General features: G+C 28.2%; 7 protein-coding genes across 7 annotated transcripts; 5 read left to right on the plus strand and 2 right to left on the minus strand.

Annotated features, from left to right (window-relative positions):
* Nucleotides 1-1,059: 1,059 nt before the first annotated feature.
* NAEGRDRAFT_79135 (mevalonate kinase) lies at nt 1,060-2,735 on the minus strand (the record flags this gene model as incomplete). The annotated part of the gene is made up of 1 exon (XM_002679000.1): nt 1,060-2,735. The coding sequence occupies one exon, from the start codon at nt 2,733-2,735 to the stop codon at nt 1,431-1,433; it is 1,305 nt and encodes a 434-aa protein (XP_002679046.1). The 3' UTR covers nt 1,060-1,430.
* Nucleotides 2,736-3,333: 598 nt separating this feature from the next.
* NAEGRDRAFT_32298 (Fe-S cluster biogenesis scaffold protein) lies at nt 3,334-3,980 on the plus strand (the record flags this gene model as incomplete). The annotated part of the gene is made up of 2 exons (XM_002678888.1): nt 3,334-3,545; nt 3,653-3,980. 2 exons carry the CDS (start codon nt 3,334-3,336, stop codon nt 3,978-3,980), a joined length of 540 nt encoding a protein of 179 aa, XP_002678934.1.
* Nucleotides 3,981-4,383: 403 nt separating this feature from the next.
* On the plus strand, nt 4,384-7,128 carry NAEGRDRAFT_79137 (WD40 repeat domain-containing protein; the record flags this gene model as incomplete). The annotated part of the gene is made up of 3 exons (XM_002678889.1): nt 4,384-4,762; nt 5,108-5,422; nt 5,565-7,128. 3 exons carry the CDS (start codon nt 4,384-4,386, stop codon nt 7,103-7,105), a joined length of 2,235 nt encoding a protein of 744 aa, XP_002678935.1. The 3' UTR covers nt 7,106-7,128.
* A 51-nt stretch (nt 7,129-7,179) lies between these two features.
* NAEGRDRAFT_65619 (uncharacterized protein) lies at nt 7,180-7,757 on the minus strand (the record flags this gene model as incomplete). Its single annotated transcript, XM_002679001.1, has 2 exons — nt 7,180-7,510; nt 7,645-7,757. The coding sequence occupies 2 exons, from the start codon at nt 7,755-7,757 to the stop codon at nt 7,180-7,182; spliced, it is 444 nt and encodes a 147-aa protein (XP_002679047.1).
* Nucleotides 7,758-9,628: 1,871 nt separating this feature from the next.
* On the plus strand, nt 9,629-10,441 carry NAEGRDRAFT_1662 (uncharacterized protein; the record flags this gene model as incomplete). The annotated part of the gene is made up of 1 exon (XM_002678890.1): nt 9,629-10,441. A coding segment is annotated over one exon (813 nt), but the record flags the coding sequence as incomplete, so codon positions are not given.
* Nucleotides 10,442-11,745: 1,304 nt separating this feature from the next.
* On the plus strand, nt 11,746-12,393 carry NAEGRDRAFT_65621 (uncharacterized protein; the record flags this gene model as incomplete). Its single annotated transcript, XM_002678891.1, has 1 exon — nt 11,746-12,393. One exon carries the CDS (start codon nt 11,746-11,748, stop codon nt 12,391-12,393), a length of 648 nt encoding a protein of 215 aa, XP_002678937.1.
* A 4,585-nt stretch (nt 12,394-16,978) lies between these two features.
* Nucleotides 16,979-19,754, plus strand: NAEGRDRAFT_88220 (kinase domain-containing protein; the record flags this gene model as incomplete). Its single annotated transcript, XM_002678892.1, has 2 exons — nt 16,979-18,926; nt 18,970-19,754. Coding segments are annotated over 2 exons (2,733 nt in total), but the record flags the coding sequence as incomplete, so codon positions are not given.
* Nucleotides 19,755-19,909: the final 155 nt, after the last annotated feature.

The following is a 19,909-nucleotide window of genomic DNA, read 5'->3' on the forward strand; positions in this document are numbered from 1 at the left end:
AATATGAACAAATATTTCAATTGGTTGATAAATTAAATTATTACCTTCCATTTTTGAAATTAATGAATATTTTAAATTATTGTTTATATTATTAATATTATTTAAATTATTTAAATTTAAATTATAATCTAAAATAGAAATTAAACATTGACCAATTCTATTTTTACCATTATCTTTATAATCATGTATAATTAAAGATCTACCAATTAAATCAATTAAATTTAATTTAGTATTATTATGTGAATATAAATGGAAATTAATTATATTATTAACTTTTAATTGATCTGAAATTGAATATAAATCAATTGTTGCACCTAAATCTTCATTTCCATTTTTAGAATTAAATAATAATTGTGAAGATAATAAATGTCCACCAACTGAATTTCCATCATTTCCAAATAAATTACCAAATTCATGAACATGAAATGGTAATTTTTTATTTGAATATTCTAATGTATTTAATCCTATAATACTACCATTTATATTTATATTTAAATTATTATTTAAATTTAAATTTATATTATTATTATTATTTACATTGTTATTATTATTTGAATTTAAATTATTATTATTTAAATATTTAATAAATATAGTACCATGAAGAGATGGCATATGTATAGTACCACGCATTCTACATATTAATTGTGATGATTTATCTTCTTGTTGATTATATAATGGTTTTATTAAATTATTATAATTATCAATATTTGATGATGTAATTGGTGAATTTAATGATATTACTATATTATTACATAATAATAATAGTAATAATACAATAATAAAAGATGATTGAATATTAATCATCATCCGATGATCAGTTAAAAACTTATTGATCATATTTATATAACAGTAACAAAGATTGAGTGGTAGGTGTAATAGTACTATAGAAAAGTATTGATCAATGTTATTGTGATGATGATAAATGATAATACTACTACTCTTCAACAAATAGTACTATGCTAGTAGTAGTAGTAGATATTTATAATCGAATGTCAAAATAATTTTTTTATTAAATAATAAATTTGATTTCAAACATGTTTGAACTTGTATTACATCTATCACATAATCTAATAATAATAATAATAATAATAATTAATAATAATCTAATCTATGAATAACACACATGTAATCCCTATATAAATTAATGTTTAAAATATTTTTCACATTGAACACCAATTCCAGCAACTTGATTTGACATGAAATATTGAAAACCTTCTCTAGTTAAATCTTGTTTCAATTGTTCTTCTTTTTGATTATTATTATCATTGTTATTGTTATTAATATTAATATCATTTAATAAAATAAAACCACATCCACCACCACCTGCACCTGTTAATTTAGCATGTAAATTATATTTAGATGCAATTTTACAAATTAAATCTAATTTAGGATGACCAGTTCCAATATCATTTAATAATGAATGATTTTTATCAATTAATTCTTCCATTTTTAATCTTAATTGAAAATAAATGTGATGAATTAATTTTTAATTGATTTAAATATTCATCTGAAATATTTTGAATATCATTTAAACATTTTTCATAAAATTCAAAATTATTTTCTCTACGTTCTCTAACACCTTGAACAATTAATTTTGTATTTCTTTCAACACGTGTATTAACAATTAAAATACGCATATTTGGTAATATTTGTGGTGATAAAAATTCTTGAATTTTACCTTGTGAAAAACTAATTACACCTCCAAATGTAGAAACTGAATTATCAATACCAGATGGTGTACCATGAATTAATGATTCAACAAAATATGACCATTCATTAATATATTTTAATACATTTTCATTTGTTTCATTCTTATTTAAATTGTTATCATTTAAATTATTATTTAAATTATTATTAATATCATTTAAATTATTAGTACTATCATTGGTATCATTTAAATTATTATTATTAATATTATTAATAGATTGATGATTAAATTGAATAGAATGATAATTAATTCTATTAAATAAAATTAATAAAGATGAAACTAAACAAACAGAAAAAGCAGCAGAAGAACCTAAACCAGCACCAATAGGTAAAGTAGTATTTGATAAATCAATATTAATATATTCAAATTGATGTTTACAATTTAATGGATTGTAAAATATTAAACATAAATATAAAACACTAACAATGGAAATAATCTTATTATATTCAATAGCTGCAACTGATGTTCCAATTTCCTTTTCAAGTAAAATACTTTTAGTTAAAGTAACAAGTTTTTCAACAATTTCTTTATCAGGTTTATATAAATGTTGTTCTACTTGTTTAATATCTTGTAATGTATTATTTTTAATATGATATAATTCATTTAATTGTTTAATAGTAAATAATGTCAAGATTTTAGAATATGGAATTTTAATATTATCAATAAATCCAATAGATGGTGCATAAAAGTTTATCAATGTATCATTCTTTTCTTCTACTAGTTGATTTAATTGATTTAATTGATTTACTTGATGTTGAGTGTGTTCATGATGAGTATGTTGTTGTTGATGTTGTTGTTGATCAATAGTGTTATAATCATGATGAGAATGAATAGTATTAGATAATTTAGCCTTTAATGTTATTGTTGTTCTTAAATCACTTAATGAAGTAGCAATGGCATTCTTACCATACACTACTGCATGTTCTCCAAATAATATTAATTTACCTGGTGCTGAACAGGTAATTTCCAATTCACTATTATCATCATCATTAGTATGATATTGTTGTTGATGTTGATGTTGATCCATTTTTTAAAAAACAATATTTCATTTAATATAATATTATATTGTTATGAGGTGTTGATGGTGATCCGATTTAAAATTTATTAATTGTAAGGTAGTTCGGATACCTCCTTCTCCATTCATTCACTCCACCATTCGCGAATCAATTCTATTATGAAAAAACAAACTGTTGAGTGTGATCATAAATACAATGTTCAAAGTTGTTGAAATATTATGTTGAAAATTTCACAATTAACATTTATGTCACTTTAAAATCTAATAAATCATTTCATGGCCAATGAGAGAATCAATATTAAGCCTTCACAAACAATTCATCATCATCACCATTATCATATCTAATAAAAGAAATAAATAAAAGATTCTTTAATACGCACTCCAATTGTCCTTATCCATTTGATAAGGATGATGATGCATTATACTTCTCCATTCAATCAATAGTAAAAAAACAAACCTATTCAACTCTTTATCAATACCTTCTCTCTAATACATCCGATAAATAGTCCTCCTCCTCTTCTTTCCTACCTTTTATCAATCATAATACAACAACAATAATAATAATAACTGAATTTAAATTCTCAATAATTTCAATTTATAAAAAATGTCAATGATTAAATCTCTCAAACGTACCACAACTACCATTGCTAATAATATCACTTCTAAACAATGCAATTTACTTTCTAATAAGAATGTATTTTCATATAGTAATCAAATTAGATTTAAATATAGTGATAAAGTAATAGATCATCATAAAAATCCAAGAAATAGTGGTTCATTAGATGCTAAAGATGCAAATGTTGGTACTGCTCTTGTTGGTGCGTAAGTATTTATTATATTAATATTAATAATATTTAATTTAAATATTTTCAATATATACAATACTATTTAAATATTAATATTATTATTATCAAATAATCGGAAAAAAGACCATCTTGTGGAGATGTATTAAAATTTCAAATTCTAGTAGATGATAATGGTAAAGTAATTGATGCTAAATTTAAAGCCTTTGGATGTGGTAGTGCAATTGCTAGTAGTAGTTATGCAACAGAACTTGTGAAAGGTAAAACAATTGAAGATTGTATGATGATTACAAATAATGATATTGCATCACATTTATCTTTACCTCCTGTTAAGAAACATTGTAGTTTATTAGCTGAAGAAGCTATTAGAAAAGCAACTGAAGATTATATGAAAAAGAAACAAGAAAAGGAAAAATTTAAATTAGAACAACAACAAGAATCACAATCTAATTAATTATATTTTAATGATTATGATGATGATGATTAATAATAATAATTGGAAATTAAGTAATATCAATGTTAATAATAATAGTAGTAGTAGTATGAATTCAACTCAATTATTCTAGATTATCTGAATAGAAGATGGAATAATTTTCTTGTAGATTTAAAATACTCAACAAACTTACACATTTACTCTTATTTGAGATGTGTTATTATTAACATAATAAAATAGTAATGTATTACTTTAAATGTTTTTCTTCTCTTGTTGATATTTTCCCTCCAATTATTTTACTCTCTAATGAAAAAAAGAAGGCAGAATATTGTTGTTCTTCACCTCCAACCAATGAGTGATGGGAGAGGTTCAAAAAAATGCTGTACACTCTTATGTTGAATTTAAAAATTGTTCGTAAAAAAAAATGACAACAGCCATCGTTTCCACACCAACTCCTCATCGTACTTCTCTCGGTGGTGGTGGTAGTGGTATTGTTACTAATAAACACATTTCCAATTCTACAACAAATAATAATAACAATACACTCATAATACCTACTTCTTCTAATAACAATTTAAAAGATATAAAATATACTTGTGGTGGTATATTTAATAGTAAACCAATATTAATTGATAATGAAAATATAATTGTAATTGCAGTTTCACAAACTATAAAAATATATTCATCTAATACAGGTAAACAATTGAATGAAATTATTCATCATACTAAAAAGATTACACAAATAATTAAAGATGATTGTAATGAAAATCAAATATATAGTGTATCTGAAGATGGATTATTATGTTTATGGAAGATTGATAATGAAAATAATACATTTATATTAATTAAAGAATTATCTATTAATAAACCTATATATGGAATACAACAAGATTCAAATTTAATATATTTATGTATATATGAACATTTTTATAGTATAATTAAAATTAATATATTAAATAATGAAATTGAATATAATTTATTTCAAATGTTAAATTTTACACAAATGATTTTATCAAATTATTTATTTATAATTGGTGGATTAGATTTATATATTTATAATTTAAAAAAACAAGAAATTGAAAATATAATTACAAATCAAGGATCAAATTTAACTTGTTTAACATTTTGTAAAGAAAATCAAATATTAGCAACTGGAGATGGACATGGTGTCATTTCTTTATATTTTTCAGATGGTACAAAATCATCACATCATTGGCATCCATCTATGGTAACTAATTTACAATTTAGTGAAGAAGGTGATTATTTATATTCATCTGGTATTGAAGGTGTTGTTGTTTGTTGGAGATTACCTTCTCTTAAAAAGGATAAATTCCTTGTTACTGATTGTAGTATTTCTAATTTTATGTTATCTTCAAATCAAGATGATATTTTCATTTTAGGTAAAGATAATATTATTAGAAAATATGAATTTGCTAGATTTAATTTAATTTATAGAATTTATGGTATTAATATTGATCAATCTAATTCAATTAATAATAATTCTTTTAATATTACTTCGTAGTAGTAGTACTTTTAATACTAATACTTTTAATAATACTAGTCAATTTAATAATAATAATATTAATCTATCAAATACAATTAAAGTAATTAATGAACCTAATAGTAATTATATTTTAATGAATGGTACAAATTCATTACAATGGTTTAATATTAATGATTCAACTATTAAACATTATGAATCTATTCAATTTAGAGATGTTAAATATGATCCATCTCGTTTTATTAATTCTGAATCTAAACCTATTAAAAATATTATTGAACATTTGGCTTTTAATCAAAATGCAAATTATTTAGCACACGTTGAAAGTTTTAATCAATTTAAACAAAATTTAAAATTCTGGAAATTAGATAATAATAATATGAATATGAATAATATGAATAATAGTGTTAATGGTAGTAGTGATAACAATGATAGTACTAATAATACTAATAATAGTGGTATTAGTAAAAAAATGAAACCAAAATTAATTACAGTTATTGATAATCCACATTCAGATAAAATTACACAATTATTATTTAATAATGGTAATAATAATCAATGTTTAACATCATCTATTGATGGTAAAATTAGAATTTGGAATTTAACAAGTGAATTATTTACATGTCAAGCAATATTAGAATATAAAAATTTACCATGTTATTCATTTGATATAAGTAAAGATGGTACATTATTATGTGCTGTATTTGGTAATGAAATTACATTATGGGATTTGGAAAGATTTGAATTAATTGAATCATATAATTATCCATATCAATTATTAGATTGTAAATTCATTAATGATGATTATATTGCTATTATTTCTGATAGATATATTTCTTTATTCTCTTTATTATTTGATAATAAGAATTTATGGACTATTGATGCTGGTCATGTTCAATCTTTAATTACAAATCAAAATGAACAATTTGCATGTATTGTTAATGGAAGTGAAATTATTCAATTTTCATTAAATAATAATACTATTAATAATACTAATATATCATCATATCCAATGGTTAATTATCATTTAGATACTGATCACTTTTTACAATCTTTATTTTATAAGAATAATCAATTATATTTCTTAAATAAGCAATTTGAAATTTATAATATTATTAATAGTAATAATAATACTACTACAAATAATACTAGTACTACTACAAGTAATGTTAATGGTAGTACTGCTACTGCTACTACTACTACTATTAATAATAATAAGAATGAAAAGAATGAAGAACAATCCATTGAAGAAAATGGAACAATTAAATCAATTTATGATAAGAAATGGAAATCTTCTGATAGAATTTCATTAATGGAACTTCAAAGAGTTAATACAGTTCCATTTGCAACTGATATTGGTAATAGAGCATGGAAGGAAATATTTAATGCACCTTCTCATTCTTTAATTTCAATGTCATCTTGTTATTCTACTTTTATGAATACTTTTATTTTGAAATCTATTAATAAGAATAATACTTTTAACAATTCAAATGATAATAATACAACAACAACAACAATGAATCATCAATATGCAACACTTGTTCCAAATACTCAATCATCATCTCAACAACAACAACATGTTGAAGAAAGTTGTGTTCCATCTGCTGATTTAATTAGATTTATTAATAATTATTCAAAACAATAAAAATATCATTTTTAAACAATAAATATTTAAAAAATTAATAATATTTAAAAAAATCTTTCTAGTATTACAATTTATTACCATTTAAATCCTTTTGGTTTATGAGAACCACATGCAGTTAAAAGTCTCTTTTCTAATTCTTCAACACGAATTTCATCAACATTTGTAATTTCCATAGTAACATGAATATGACCAGCCTTAAGATTATCAATAGTTGAATTAATAGAATTTCTTAAAACACCCAAATCTCTTCTACGGAGTGGTTTAACATTCTCTCCAACAAATGGTAATTGTACAAAATAGGTTCTTTGTGTTTCAACACTTTCATCTTTATCAATTGATTGAACTGCAAATATTGGCAATTGAACTTTTGTTGAATCTAAAGCTGATTTAACATCTTCTAAACCACTATTATTGTTATTTTGAATTTGAATAGCGATGATTTTGAATATAAGGTGATGATGATTGTTATTGTTGTTAGTAAATAATTGTGTTGTTATTAATATATTAATTTTTAAATTAAGGAAATAATGAAAACATACTTGACACCAACAGTCTTAATAACAGCAGCACCATTTTCCCATTCAAAAACAATTGATTTAGTGTCTTCCTTATTAGAAAAGAGTGACTTGATGGTTTCTTCAATTGAACTCATTTTTTAAAAATGTTTAATTATTAAATTTCACATACACGCAACCGTTTTTCATGTGTGAAACAAACACGCACACAGAGCAATAACCACACTCACACAGATATTGATAATAGATTGAGAGGAGCACACAACCTTTATATCCAACCTGGAAAGATTTTTTAATCAATTGGTCAGCACAGGTTATAATGGTAATTGTAATTTCATCCATATTCAATAAAACAAACATCTTTGAAATAATGTGAATTTGATTCTTATTCATAACAATAATGGAGAGATAAATTGTTTGGATAATAACTTCTAATCAACCTTAATGTGTTGTGATGGATAAATTCTCTAAAGAACATTACTATCATTGTTTTTTATTATACTATTAACTAATAATAACCAATGAATGTATGAGGATTCTCATCAATTGATTAGTTTCTATTGTGTTATGGCTAGGTGTGTACTTTAATTGAACATTACCAACGAACAACAAAACTTGTTCATCTCTCTCAATGCAACTGATTCTGCTGGATTTAATAGTACTACCCTTATTAATAGGATCTAAGCAGCAATGCACACTTTCACCTGTGGTTATCATTTGTAGAATCCATCACTGAACGTCCATCAAAAAGGCTTTGTGTTTTTTACCCGCCAAAAAAACTACAGAAAAACAGTTTTATAAAACTACAACTGAAAAAAAAAGAGACAACTTCATCATGGGTAATACATGTGCTGTTAATCAAACCAATAATTTAGCAGAGGTGGATGATTTTGCAGAGAATGGAAGATTTAATTCCTATCTTGCAACTTTACCAAAGCTCTTCACCGAAACAGCAGTACACGGAGAGAAATTCCTCTGTACCGCATATGTAACATCAAACTTTAAATCTGTGATATTCGCTACAGCCGATATTAAAAAGAACTTTTTTATGAAGCAAGTCACAAGAAAAAAGTTGAATGAAATTGTAAGTATTGAGGTGTTGATAATGTGTAGTAGAATGTTATTGTTCCACATATTATAGAGAGATAAATTAGACGTTAATAACACTATTGGATGGTGGAACTTTTTCACGGCATTAAAACATGCTTTTGTTGCTAGAAAAGTGTCCCTTAAAATTGATGGTGATGAATGTTTATTCAATATTGATTTAAATTTTGCTAATATTGGAAGAACTTGTTTATCATTACCACTGAAAAGAGATCCAGAAGCCTTTGAACATTTAACTTCATTCTTTGTTAATCCGCTTCATGATTTTTATAGTGCTAGAATTGAAAGTGCACCTGTAGAAAAATTAGAACAATTAGAAAAACAAATCAAGTTGTACAAAGATAAAATTGCAGAAGTTGAAAGAGAAATTAAGGAAAAGTATCCAGATGCTAATACACCCGAAGAAGAAGATGATGGAGGAGATGAAGTTCTTGATGAAGATCAAAAACCAGAACCACCAAAAGAACAACCTAAAGAAGAACCTAAACCAGTTCAACCTAAAGAAGAACCAAAACCAACACCAGTTGAAGTTGAAGATTTTACTAATTTAGAATCTACTAAGGTTATTAAATTCTTGGGTGATATTAAGAACAAATTAACAGAAAATAATTCGATAACACTGAAAGAAAAACAATCCTTTGAAAGAATTATTGGTATATTATCAACAGAAGATAAATATCAAGAACCATTATCTAAGGAATTACTTTCAGAAACAGATATTGATGTATTTGAATTTCTTAAAATCAAATATGCTAAAGATCAACCTGTTAGGTTGAGAGGAAAAGATGGTCCAATTGAATTTAAACATGGAGAAGAAGCTAGAAAGCATTTGGAATCTAATAATGTAATACTAACAGCTCCAAGGGAACAATTACTAACTATATTTGAAAAATTAGATTCATGGAGTTTTGATGTATTTGAAGTATTTAATGCAACAGGAGGAAATCCATTATTTGCAACATGTTATGCTTTATTCTTGAAATATGATTTTATTAAGAAGTTTAATATTAATGAAGAGATTTTTATTAACTTTTTAAGAGAATTAGAAGCAGGTTATCATCCAAATCCATATCACAATAATGCACACGCAGCAGATGTACTTCAAGCAACACATTTTATTGTTCAAGAAGGTGGTTTAATTGAAAAGTTAGCAGTTGAAGATTGTTTTGCAGCACTTGTTTCTGCAACTATTCACGATTATGATCATCCAGGTTTAAATAATGCATTCCAAGTTAATACTAGAAGTTATTTGGCAACATTGTATAATGATAGAGCTGTATTAGAAAATCACCATTGTTCTCAAGCCTTTGAATTAATGCGTCAAGACAAGTATAATATTCTGAGTGGATTGAGCAATGAACAAAAGAAGGATATTCGTGAAACTATTGTTGAAATGTTATTAGCTACTGATATGGGTCAACATGCAAAAATTGTTGGTAAATTTAAAGGTAGACTTGAAGCTAAGGCAGATTTTAAGGCTAAAGATGATATTAGATTAGCACTTCAAATTGCTATCAAGATGGCTGATGTTTCAAATCCAGCTAGACCTCTAGGCATTGCTTTGAAATGGACTGAAAGAATTACAGATGAATTCTTTGCACAAGGTGATTTGGAAAGAAATAGTGGTCTTTCAATTTCACCAATGATGGACCGTGCTACTCAACATGTTGGTAAAGGTCAAATTGCTTTTATCAATTATCTAGTCACTCCAATGTATGAAAGTTTCTTTAATATTGCTCCTGGAATGGCTTTTTGTAAAAAGTTTATTGAAAACAATAGATCTTATTGGGAAGTTCACGCAATTGGTGATAAGAATGATTATGATAAATTGTGGTGGGAACCTCCTGTTGCTGAACCAAAAGAATAAAATTATGTAAATATTTAATATTAAGTTTAAGGTAATTGTTTCAGTGGAACAATTTAAAAATATTGATACCATCCAAGATTGGTTTATTAAACACTTCCAATAATGAATTGCAGAAAAGACTTTACATGAAAATAGAGAATGTATTGAATGTTGCCTTATTGTTCCAAGACTGGTTTGTCAGCTTCTGATGCAATGTCTGAAATCAATCACAAACGCTATAAAACATGGGTTTTTATACGAAACATCCACATCAACAGAAATCCAAAGATTACTTTCGTTGCCATTCAATCTACAAATGTGATTCGTGCATGCAAATGTCAAGTTCCTCTTCTTTATTGAACTTACGAAATAGGTTGAGATTTTTCATTTATAATAAACACTAAAGCATCCACACTAATTCAACCGTGTATCTCAACAGGGAAGTTTGGTTGTCCCAAAATAGAAGCAAGTGCTATTGCTCTTGGTACTGAAAGGAGATTTTATTATTAAAGAGTATGAAGATGAAAATCTTCTTGGGTTATTAGTTCTTCATCTTCATCTCCAACGTCACTCTCGCCTTTTTCCTTCATATTATTATTTATGAATTTAGTAATATCATTAATACGTTGCATAATTGCAGGATGGTTGCATTTTGAATCAAAAGAAGGGGTATAATGAGGAAGTGTTGATCATGCTGGTGACATTTTTATGTTTTTGTAATAAACCAAAAAAAAATGAAGAGAATTACGAAACAGAATTATGTAATGATGTTATTTGGGAAATTATTGATTCATCTAACTTCATTTTGCATAATTGTGTTTTAATTTCTAAACAATGGTTTGATATTGCGAAGAAGTATATTAAATTATCTGTTAAATTTAGCAAACTAGTTGACGATGAGAAAATCATGTTATTAAGTCGTAGTCCATTTTCTATCAATTCATTAACATTCGAAAAATCAACTATTATTGGTAAAGATTCAATAGGCACATTAACACAATTAACAAGCCTTGATATTCACAACAATGGTATTGATAGTACTGGAGCTGAATATATTAGTGATTTAAAACAACTGACTAACCTTGATATTAGTTACAGTCTGATTAGTAACATAGGAGCTGGATATTTAAGCAAAATAAAAAAATTAACAACACTTAATGTTAATGGAAAGCATGCTAGGAAACATAGGAGCTGAGCATATTAGTAAATTAAAACAACTAACATATCTAAATATTCAGAATAATCAAATTGGCTCCACAGGAGCTAAATACTTAAGAGAATTAAAACAACTAACAAATCCTAATATTCATACTAATGATATTGACTCTAAGCGAGCTGAATATTTAAGTGAGCTGAAACAATTACAAACTCTAGAAATAGGTTATAATAATATTGAGAGTGCAGGTGTTGAATATTTGAGTAGCATAGAACAGTTCTCACATCTTGGTGTTGCTGCAAATGAAATTGTTACTGAAGGAGTTAAATGGTTGGGTAACTTGAAACAATTAACATATCTTGATATTAGCTGTAATCAAGTTTTTATTATTGGTGATGATATTAACTCTGAGGAAGTCGAAATTTTGACTGGTATGCAACAATTACAATACCTAGATATTGGTGGAAATTATATTGATGATGAAGGAGCTAAATGTTTGAGTAAATTAAAAGAATTAAAACATCTTAATGTTCTTAGAAATGCAATTAGTGAGGAAGGAGCACAACATATTAGTAAATTGGAAAAATTAACATTTCTTAATATTGCAAACAATGATATTGGTTATCAAGGGATCTATTTAAGTAAAATGAAGCAATTACACTGAATTTTCTTGACATCCTCAGCCCACGATTAGCATTTCTTAATAATTAATTCTTAATACACGTGTCAATGTTCTCTACCAACACTTTTTTTACATGATTATTGAATAACAATCCAGCACCACCCATATAAATCGGAATGGCATCTCCCATAGCAATAGGAATATGATTGAGCCATCTAGCTCCCAAATCCATAAATTGTTCCAAACAATTGGCAGCAAAATAACTGTCCGTGTCAATGAGCAAACTCCACTCGGTTGTTTTGAATTGCTTGACTATGTACTCTAGTCCGTAGATGAATGCTGATTGAGCAATTCGCCATTCCAATGATTTACTCAGCCATTCAGCCTTCTCTGAAATTGTTTTGGGATCCAAAGTTTCAAAAACATTGAAAAAGAATTCTTCTACAAGATGAATAGATGTAATGTCCAAGTGGTAGATAGTTCCATTTTGATTTTTTTGTTCTGTCAATCTCTGGCACAAATTTTAGCCGTGTATTCATTTTTTTTAATTCGCACAAGAAGATGTTGTGATGTGATGAACGAGTTAGTTATCTTTGATTGTTCTTGTTGACTTCACTCACTTTCGACAGCAAATCTTTTATTAAAGCAATTAACATCCTCTCAAGTATACTTCTCCAACAAACCTCCTTCCTCGTATCCACAAAGATTTTTTGAAAAAATTGAGGAAGCCTTGAATAAAGCAACACAAAAAGCCTTTTCTTTATTTCTCCATTAAGATATTAAGATGAGCCTTATTCGTTTACCCCTGCATAATTCGACAAGTGTTTTTCTTTGTTTACGGGTTATGTAACAAGAAAGAATAATTTCTCTTAAATTCAATTCTCTTAACCAAGAAACGAGAGTGTCAAATTCTATTCCATCGGTAGCTACAATATACAAAACTCTTATTTGTTTCATAAATGAGCTATTCAAAATACAGTCCAAGGCATCAACCAAAAAAGAAATTCTCAAATACCTAAGATTTTTCAAATTACCATCATCAAACATTTTCATGGTCTCAATATTTGCCCTGTGTGAAATTCTTAATTCTTTCAAATTTAACAATTCTCCTTTAGAAATATAATGAATGCCCATGTTATCAATCCAATCACTTAGCTCCAATGATTCTAGAGATCTTATTTTGGATATAAATTTAATATCATTTATATTAAAGTAAACAACAAGTAAATGTTTTAAATTTGATAGACATGTTAGTGGCTCCAATGAACATGATAATTGAATGTAAATACTGAGAGAAGTTAAATTAGGAACAGAGTTGCAAAACTGTTGGAATTGATAAAAATTTGATGGTGTGTAGTTCTTCTTTCTATTATGAAGAGTACAAGTTAATAGATTTTCCATTAATGGAAAATCTTCTGTTGATGAGATGTTCTGAATATCAAAGACGGTTAATTGTTTTAAATTGTTACCATTTAAATATTTGAAAGCAGTCCCTGATTCCCCTATGACAAAATTTTCAAGTAATGTTTGTTTTGAAAAATATTTACATATTAGTTCGTCGATTTCTGTTCCTAAATTCTCAGTCGGATAGTATCGGAAGGTTTTGAAATTAATGCCAGAATTTAGAATCGACGTAATCGTTTTTTCATGTAACAATAATCCGTCTAGAGATAGTGATGTTAAATTCAGGAACAATGTTGCATCAAAATCAATATTATGTATAGTTTTGTTTTCGTGAATAGATAATTCAAGCTCTTTTAAATTAGAAATGGAATTAGGCTTAAGTATTTGTTTTACATTGTTATCGTTAATAGGATTACGAATAGAAAGGCTCTCAAGTGTCTGAAACCAATTTAAATCAACTTGTTTTAGCCCATTTGAACTCAACTTCAAGTTTTTTAGTTCTTTTAAGCACTTCATCACTAATAAAACATCATTATTAGTTAACTTAACACAAGTAATCTCAAGACTTCTAATATTTGAATAATAATTCCCTTTAAAAGTGGAACGATAAAAATTTACAGTTTTAAAACTTGTTACTTTTGGAGATTGAATAATAGATTTGAACTGGGATTTTGTTATATCGTGTTGTATATCAAAATCTGTAAATAATAATGGTAAATCACCAATAGGTAGCTTCATTGTATAATTTAGTTTAGTTAAAATGTAGTAATAATATGTCTTAAATTCTTTACGAGCATTCGGAGAGAAACATGATTGTCTCCATGATGAACAAACAGAAGCAAATCTTATCATATCGTTTTGGTCAAGAAATGGAATAATATTAAAAATAATAATATCATCATCAAAAGGGGTTAATTGTTTAGAAAATCTCGTTCTAACATAATCAATTGTCAACCTATTGAATAACGGAAAACAGTGCATTTTTTTACAATAAAATCGGAAGTAAAAAAATGAGCAAACTGGTCTGACCTTCTCTGCCAGGCTTTGTCTTTTTCCAAAACTTCACATTCTTCAATGAAGGAAATTATCGATTTTTGGACGCTTGTTGCTCGTCTTTTGACAGACCCAGCCATTATTTCATCTCAACCCAAATAATGTTTAAACCAGGCGAAGGATCATTTGAATTGCATCCAATGAATTATCTCTACTATCTGTTTCATGCGGTAAAATTACTTCGTCAAAGGCTATTTCTTATAATTTTACTTTAGATATCAAGAGCAGAAAAGCTCAAGATAATACTCCATCTGTGAATGATGTAACACATGAACTTAAATCTACCTTAGGTAGTTTATGGGAAAAGGTTACCAAGTTATTAGATTTTTCAAATGCTTCTATTATGACTTACATTATTTGGGGTTTAATTTATTTGTGGTGTGATTACATTACTGGTTATTGGAATTATCATTTTTGTTTTAATATTCCCTTATATTAGTCCATGCCTTACATGGTGTTGTATGTGTTGTTGCTCTGGCGGTGGTGGTCGTAGTGGAATGATAATCAAGCATGAATAAAAAATGGAATTCGACAATCCTCCAAAGTATCTCGTGGTCTTATTAAATTATCTTTAGTCAGCATGTGGTATTTACCTGCTGATTTTAATACATTCCTCTAAATTGAAGAATTTGAAAAACACTAAATTGAACCAGAAGAGCAATGAATGCTTTATGATTTTCATAGTTAGATATTTAATTTGAAACTGTTTATGAAAAGATTTTGTGAGGAAAACCACCGATGCAAATCGTAGGTCGTGTTAGGATAATGTAAGATATATGTATTCGGGTGTCACGAACTACACTTTCATTACGCCTTCACAATTTAGATTGCTACGGCTTGCAGATATACTAGACTTCTTGGTCCGTGTTTCAAGACGGGACGTTCCCAAATACCATACCAACAATATAATAATAACCTATAGTTTGCGACACACCCTATCAACTACGACCGGTACCACACCAAAGCCGTGAAGCAATGGCATAGCAAAAGATGTTCGTACATTGAGAGCAAACGAGATCACGATTTTTGCTCTAGAGTAATATTGGACACGACAGAAACAGAGAGTACATACACTATTTACTCAGTGGATACAAATTCGTGGCTTGTGTTAGGATCAAAACAAAGAAACGTAGACAAATATCTGCAACATTAACGGCCTTTGAACATTATTAAATTCCGTAGAATACGCTCAATTACAAATGTCATGTAAAATTTTCTCTATGTTGGTAAGATTACAAGTTCATCACTTTATACATTCACTAAAGTAGAATTTAGAATACTATCCTAGTAGTTTAAGCGTTGTTTATGGTACAACTAGAATAAAACAAAGTTTACCTAAGTTTGTGGAGTTATTTCGGAAATTATCATCGATACCAATTGGTTTGATTCGATATATTTCATCCAACTCAATTCTTAATTATTGATTCATCATTCAAGGTTCTATGTCCATCTCAATGTTATACTCCAAGATTTTGTAAATATGATTAAGTACAACAGTTTGAGTTTCATTTATTTAACTCTAAATGAATTCGAGATATAAACCATTTTTATTACTGTACAAAATAATTAATAATTTCAACATTATTTGGGTTATATTTTTCTTAACGTGCAACAGTTGCAGAACCAGTTCCACCACGAGTGAGGTACGAACGAGCAAATGACAAGCAATAATTTAATTTCAAAAAATCAAACAATTTGGATAATGCCAAAACACAAAACAACTGTGATCAGCAAAATTGAAGGAGTTTGTTGCTGAGTTTCCAAATGTCGTCCTTCATTCTTTTTGAAGATAATTCTGTTGTGAATGGCTGTTTCTGAATGTTAATGACAAGAAGAATGTAACTAACAAATTACAGTCTTGCACTTAAATAAATCCAACTATTCAGTTCTTTCCAATTTTATTAATTAAACAGAAGAGTGTTGACAGCACCACAGGTGTTGAAGAGAAAAAATTAAAGTCCATTAATGTTCATTATTATCTGATCTATTTACCACATACGTGAATGTAGTAAGAATCCAATAAAGCAACCTGCCATTGGGAGATTTGACTCTATTCAGAAGACGTATCATCTAACAAACAAGGCGCAAATTTTCATCATGAAAAAGAACAGACAATATCATCAACAAGAAGAAAAAGGAATTATCTTCAAAAAGAAAGAAGGACGAAGAGATGGTGGAGAATAATCGACCTATTGTTAATGAAGATGGAATCAAGACATCATCTGAAGCTAAACTAACACAATTTAACCACTCCTCACATCATCAAAGGCTTCATCAAAATATTAACAAGGGTCTCGGGGAAGAACAACAATACAAATTTCCTTCATCTATTACACCAGTTCCACTGGCCAATATTCATGCCAATGCATCAGCGACTAACTTACTGCTAACTTCATCAACATTCTTTAATTCTTCAAGTGAATCACTTGGTGGTAGAACCATTTCGAGAAACTCCTCCAATACTCTAAAATCCCTACTAGAAAATGTTCTCCCTCCATTCTTTACTCCATGTGTGCCACCTCATGCATCATTCAATTACTATTCAGAACATTATTGGGGAGAACATGCCTTATCACTAACCTCCTTCTCTCCAATTCTTCATTATGAAAAAAAGTCATCTCTAACGATTATTTGTCGATACACACCTCAACAAACTAGGAATTCTTCAAGAAGGGAGAGACCTTCCTCTCAAAAGGAATTAATAGAGAATGAGATTTATTGTCTGAAAGTTTCACTGGACAAACCATCCATTCCAAAGCTGGAAAGGGATGCAGAAATTTCTCGATTCTTGACCAATGAATTTTCTCAAGTGTTGGATCCAACACAACAGGTTATTGTCCGTACTAAGGCCTATTTGTCCGATTATTTTATTCTTGTGAGGGAGTTTATTGATTGTGTTTCGTTGAGATTATTCATTGATCGATCGAAAACATACAATGCTAGAGTAGAACCAATTACTGATCATGAGAATTTTGAAACCTTAACAAATGATACTGTAACACTTCTCAATGAAGAACAACGAGTGAAAGAAAACATTACAATATTGGAAAGTAATTTAACACTTGCTATTTCTATTTGTATGAGTGTTGCTCAACTGCATCACTCAAGAGTTTGTCATGCTGACATTAAGCCAGAAAATATAATTGTAGATGGACCTAAATGCAATATAAGATTGATTGATTTTGGAAAGAGTACATTCCTCCCTTTGGAGCATCCATTTTTATATACTGATAAAATTATTGGTAGTCGAATGTATTGTGCTCCAGAGGCAACGGGGAAAATTCCAAAACCAATAGGTTTCCACACTGATATATATTCGCTTGGATTTGTTCTCTTTGAGTTATTTTCCAAAGAACATCCATTTACCAAGTTTAGGGCAGTAGATTTCGTATTTCAACATTTGACTCAACAACCAGAGTCCTTGTTTCAAAATCTAGCAAGAAGGTCTTTTATATCAGCCAATGAAGGAAACCTATTCACAGCTGCTACTAGAGCAATTTCAAGACTTATTACCAAAGCCATTCAAAAATCTATTGAGAAACGTTATTTGAGTATTTTTGGATTGAAACGAGATTTGCTCTACATACAGAATGCTATTCAACTAGAAGATATGGAAGCTCTTGAAAATTTTCAAGCTGGTATGAACGATGTTCAAACAACTTTATCCATACCTTATGGTGTCTATGGTAGAGAGGAAATTTTCGAAAAATTGAAATTGAAACTTGAAAATATGATGGAATCTAGTGAGTCAATGATTGTCCTTCTGGGAGGCTATAGCGGCATAGGTAAATCAAGTATTGTTAAGGAGTTTAGGACAAGAAGTAAAACAGCAATACAGTTCTTTGAGGCAAAATACGATCAACATATGAATATCCCTTACTATGCCATTATTTCTATATGTAAACAAATTATTGGCGACGTTCTTGGAGAATCTGAATCAGTGATTAAGGATTTCAGATTCCAATTTGGTACACTTATCAATTCAGATCAATTAGAAATGTTGAGTGATGCAATTCCTGATATGTCATATTTATTTACAACTAATCTAGCCAAAAAGCATACCTCCCCATCAATGGGAGATCAGAATGGAGAGCGTATGAAGCTCTTTTCACAAGGAAGTAAGTAATATTTTTTTAATTTAACATTATAACAACAATATAGTTATTCATCTCTTTAGTTGTTATACTCATTTAAAAAAGAAGAGATTGTGCATTTTCTTGGATGACTTGCAGTGGACTGATTTTGATAGCATGAAGCTATTAAAGGAAATTCTTGGAACAACTGGTTCTTGCGATACTGTTCCTCTTTTAATTATTGGAGCATATAGAAATAACGAAGTGGGAAAGGATCATCCTCTATTTTACTTTTTAGAAAATCTCAAACTTAAAGTGAACATTGAAGAAATCCAAGTTGTTGAATTGACACAAGATCAATCTAACATGATTGTCTCAGAGTCTTTAAATAGAGCTGAAACAGAAGAACTAACCAAAATACTCTTCCCTAGGACAAATGGAAACCCCTTCTTTTTAAAGCAGTTATTGGCTGGTTTATTTAAGGATGGAGCTATTTATTTCGATACTCAAACAGATACTATTACATGGGATAAAAAGAAAATAGAAAATGCAGAATACATATCTGAAAACGTTATTGACTATCTCCTTGGACATTTGGAGAAATTACCAAAACAAACACAAGATATTCTTGCATTTGCTTCTTGCTTTGGAAATAAGTTTTCCAATAAAGACATGCTCCACCTACTCAATCAGCAACAAGAAGACAAGATAGACTTGATGCAACTAAAAGAAAGATTGAACTATGCGGTGAAGGAGGGATGGATTTCAAATATCAATTCTGGTCATTTACGATTTAATCATGATAGACTCCAACAAGCTGCTTATGAATCACTGCCTTTGAATGAAAGGTTGAGAATTCACTATAACTATGGTAAGCAGCTTTTAAAAAAAGCAGAGGAAGATGATTCTTTGGAGGAACGTTTATTTGATATAGTTGTACAGTTAAATCACAAACATGATGATCCTGCTTTCTTGGAGAATAGAGACGAGAGAAGATTACTCATTGACCTCAATAATAGAGCGCAAAG

This window comes from Naegleria gruberi (genome assembly GCF_000004985.1).
Source record: "Naegleria gruberi genomic scaffold NAEGRscaffold_15, whole genome shotgun sequence".
NCBI lineage: Eukaryota > Heterolobosea > Eutetramitea > Acrasida > Naegleriidae > Naegleria > Naegleria gruberi.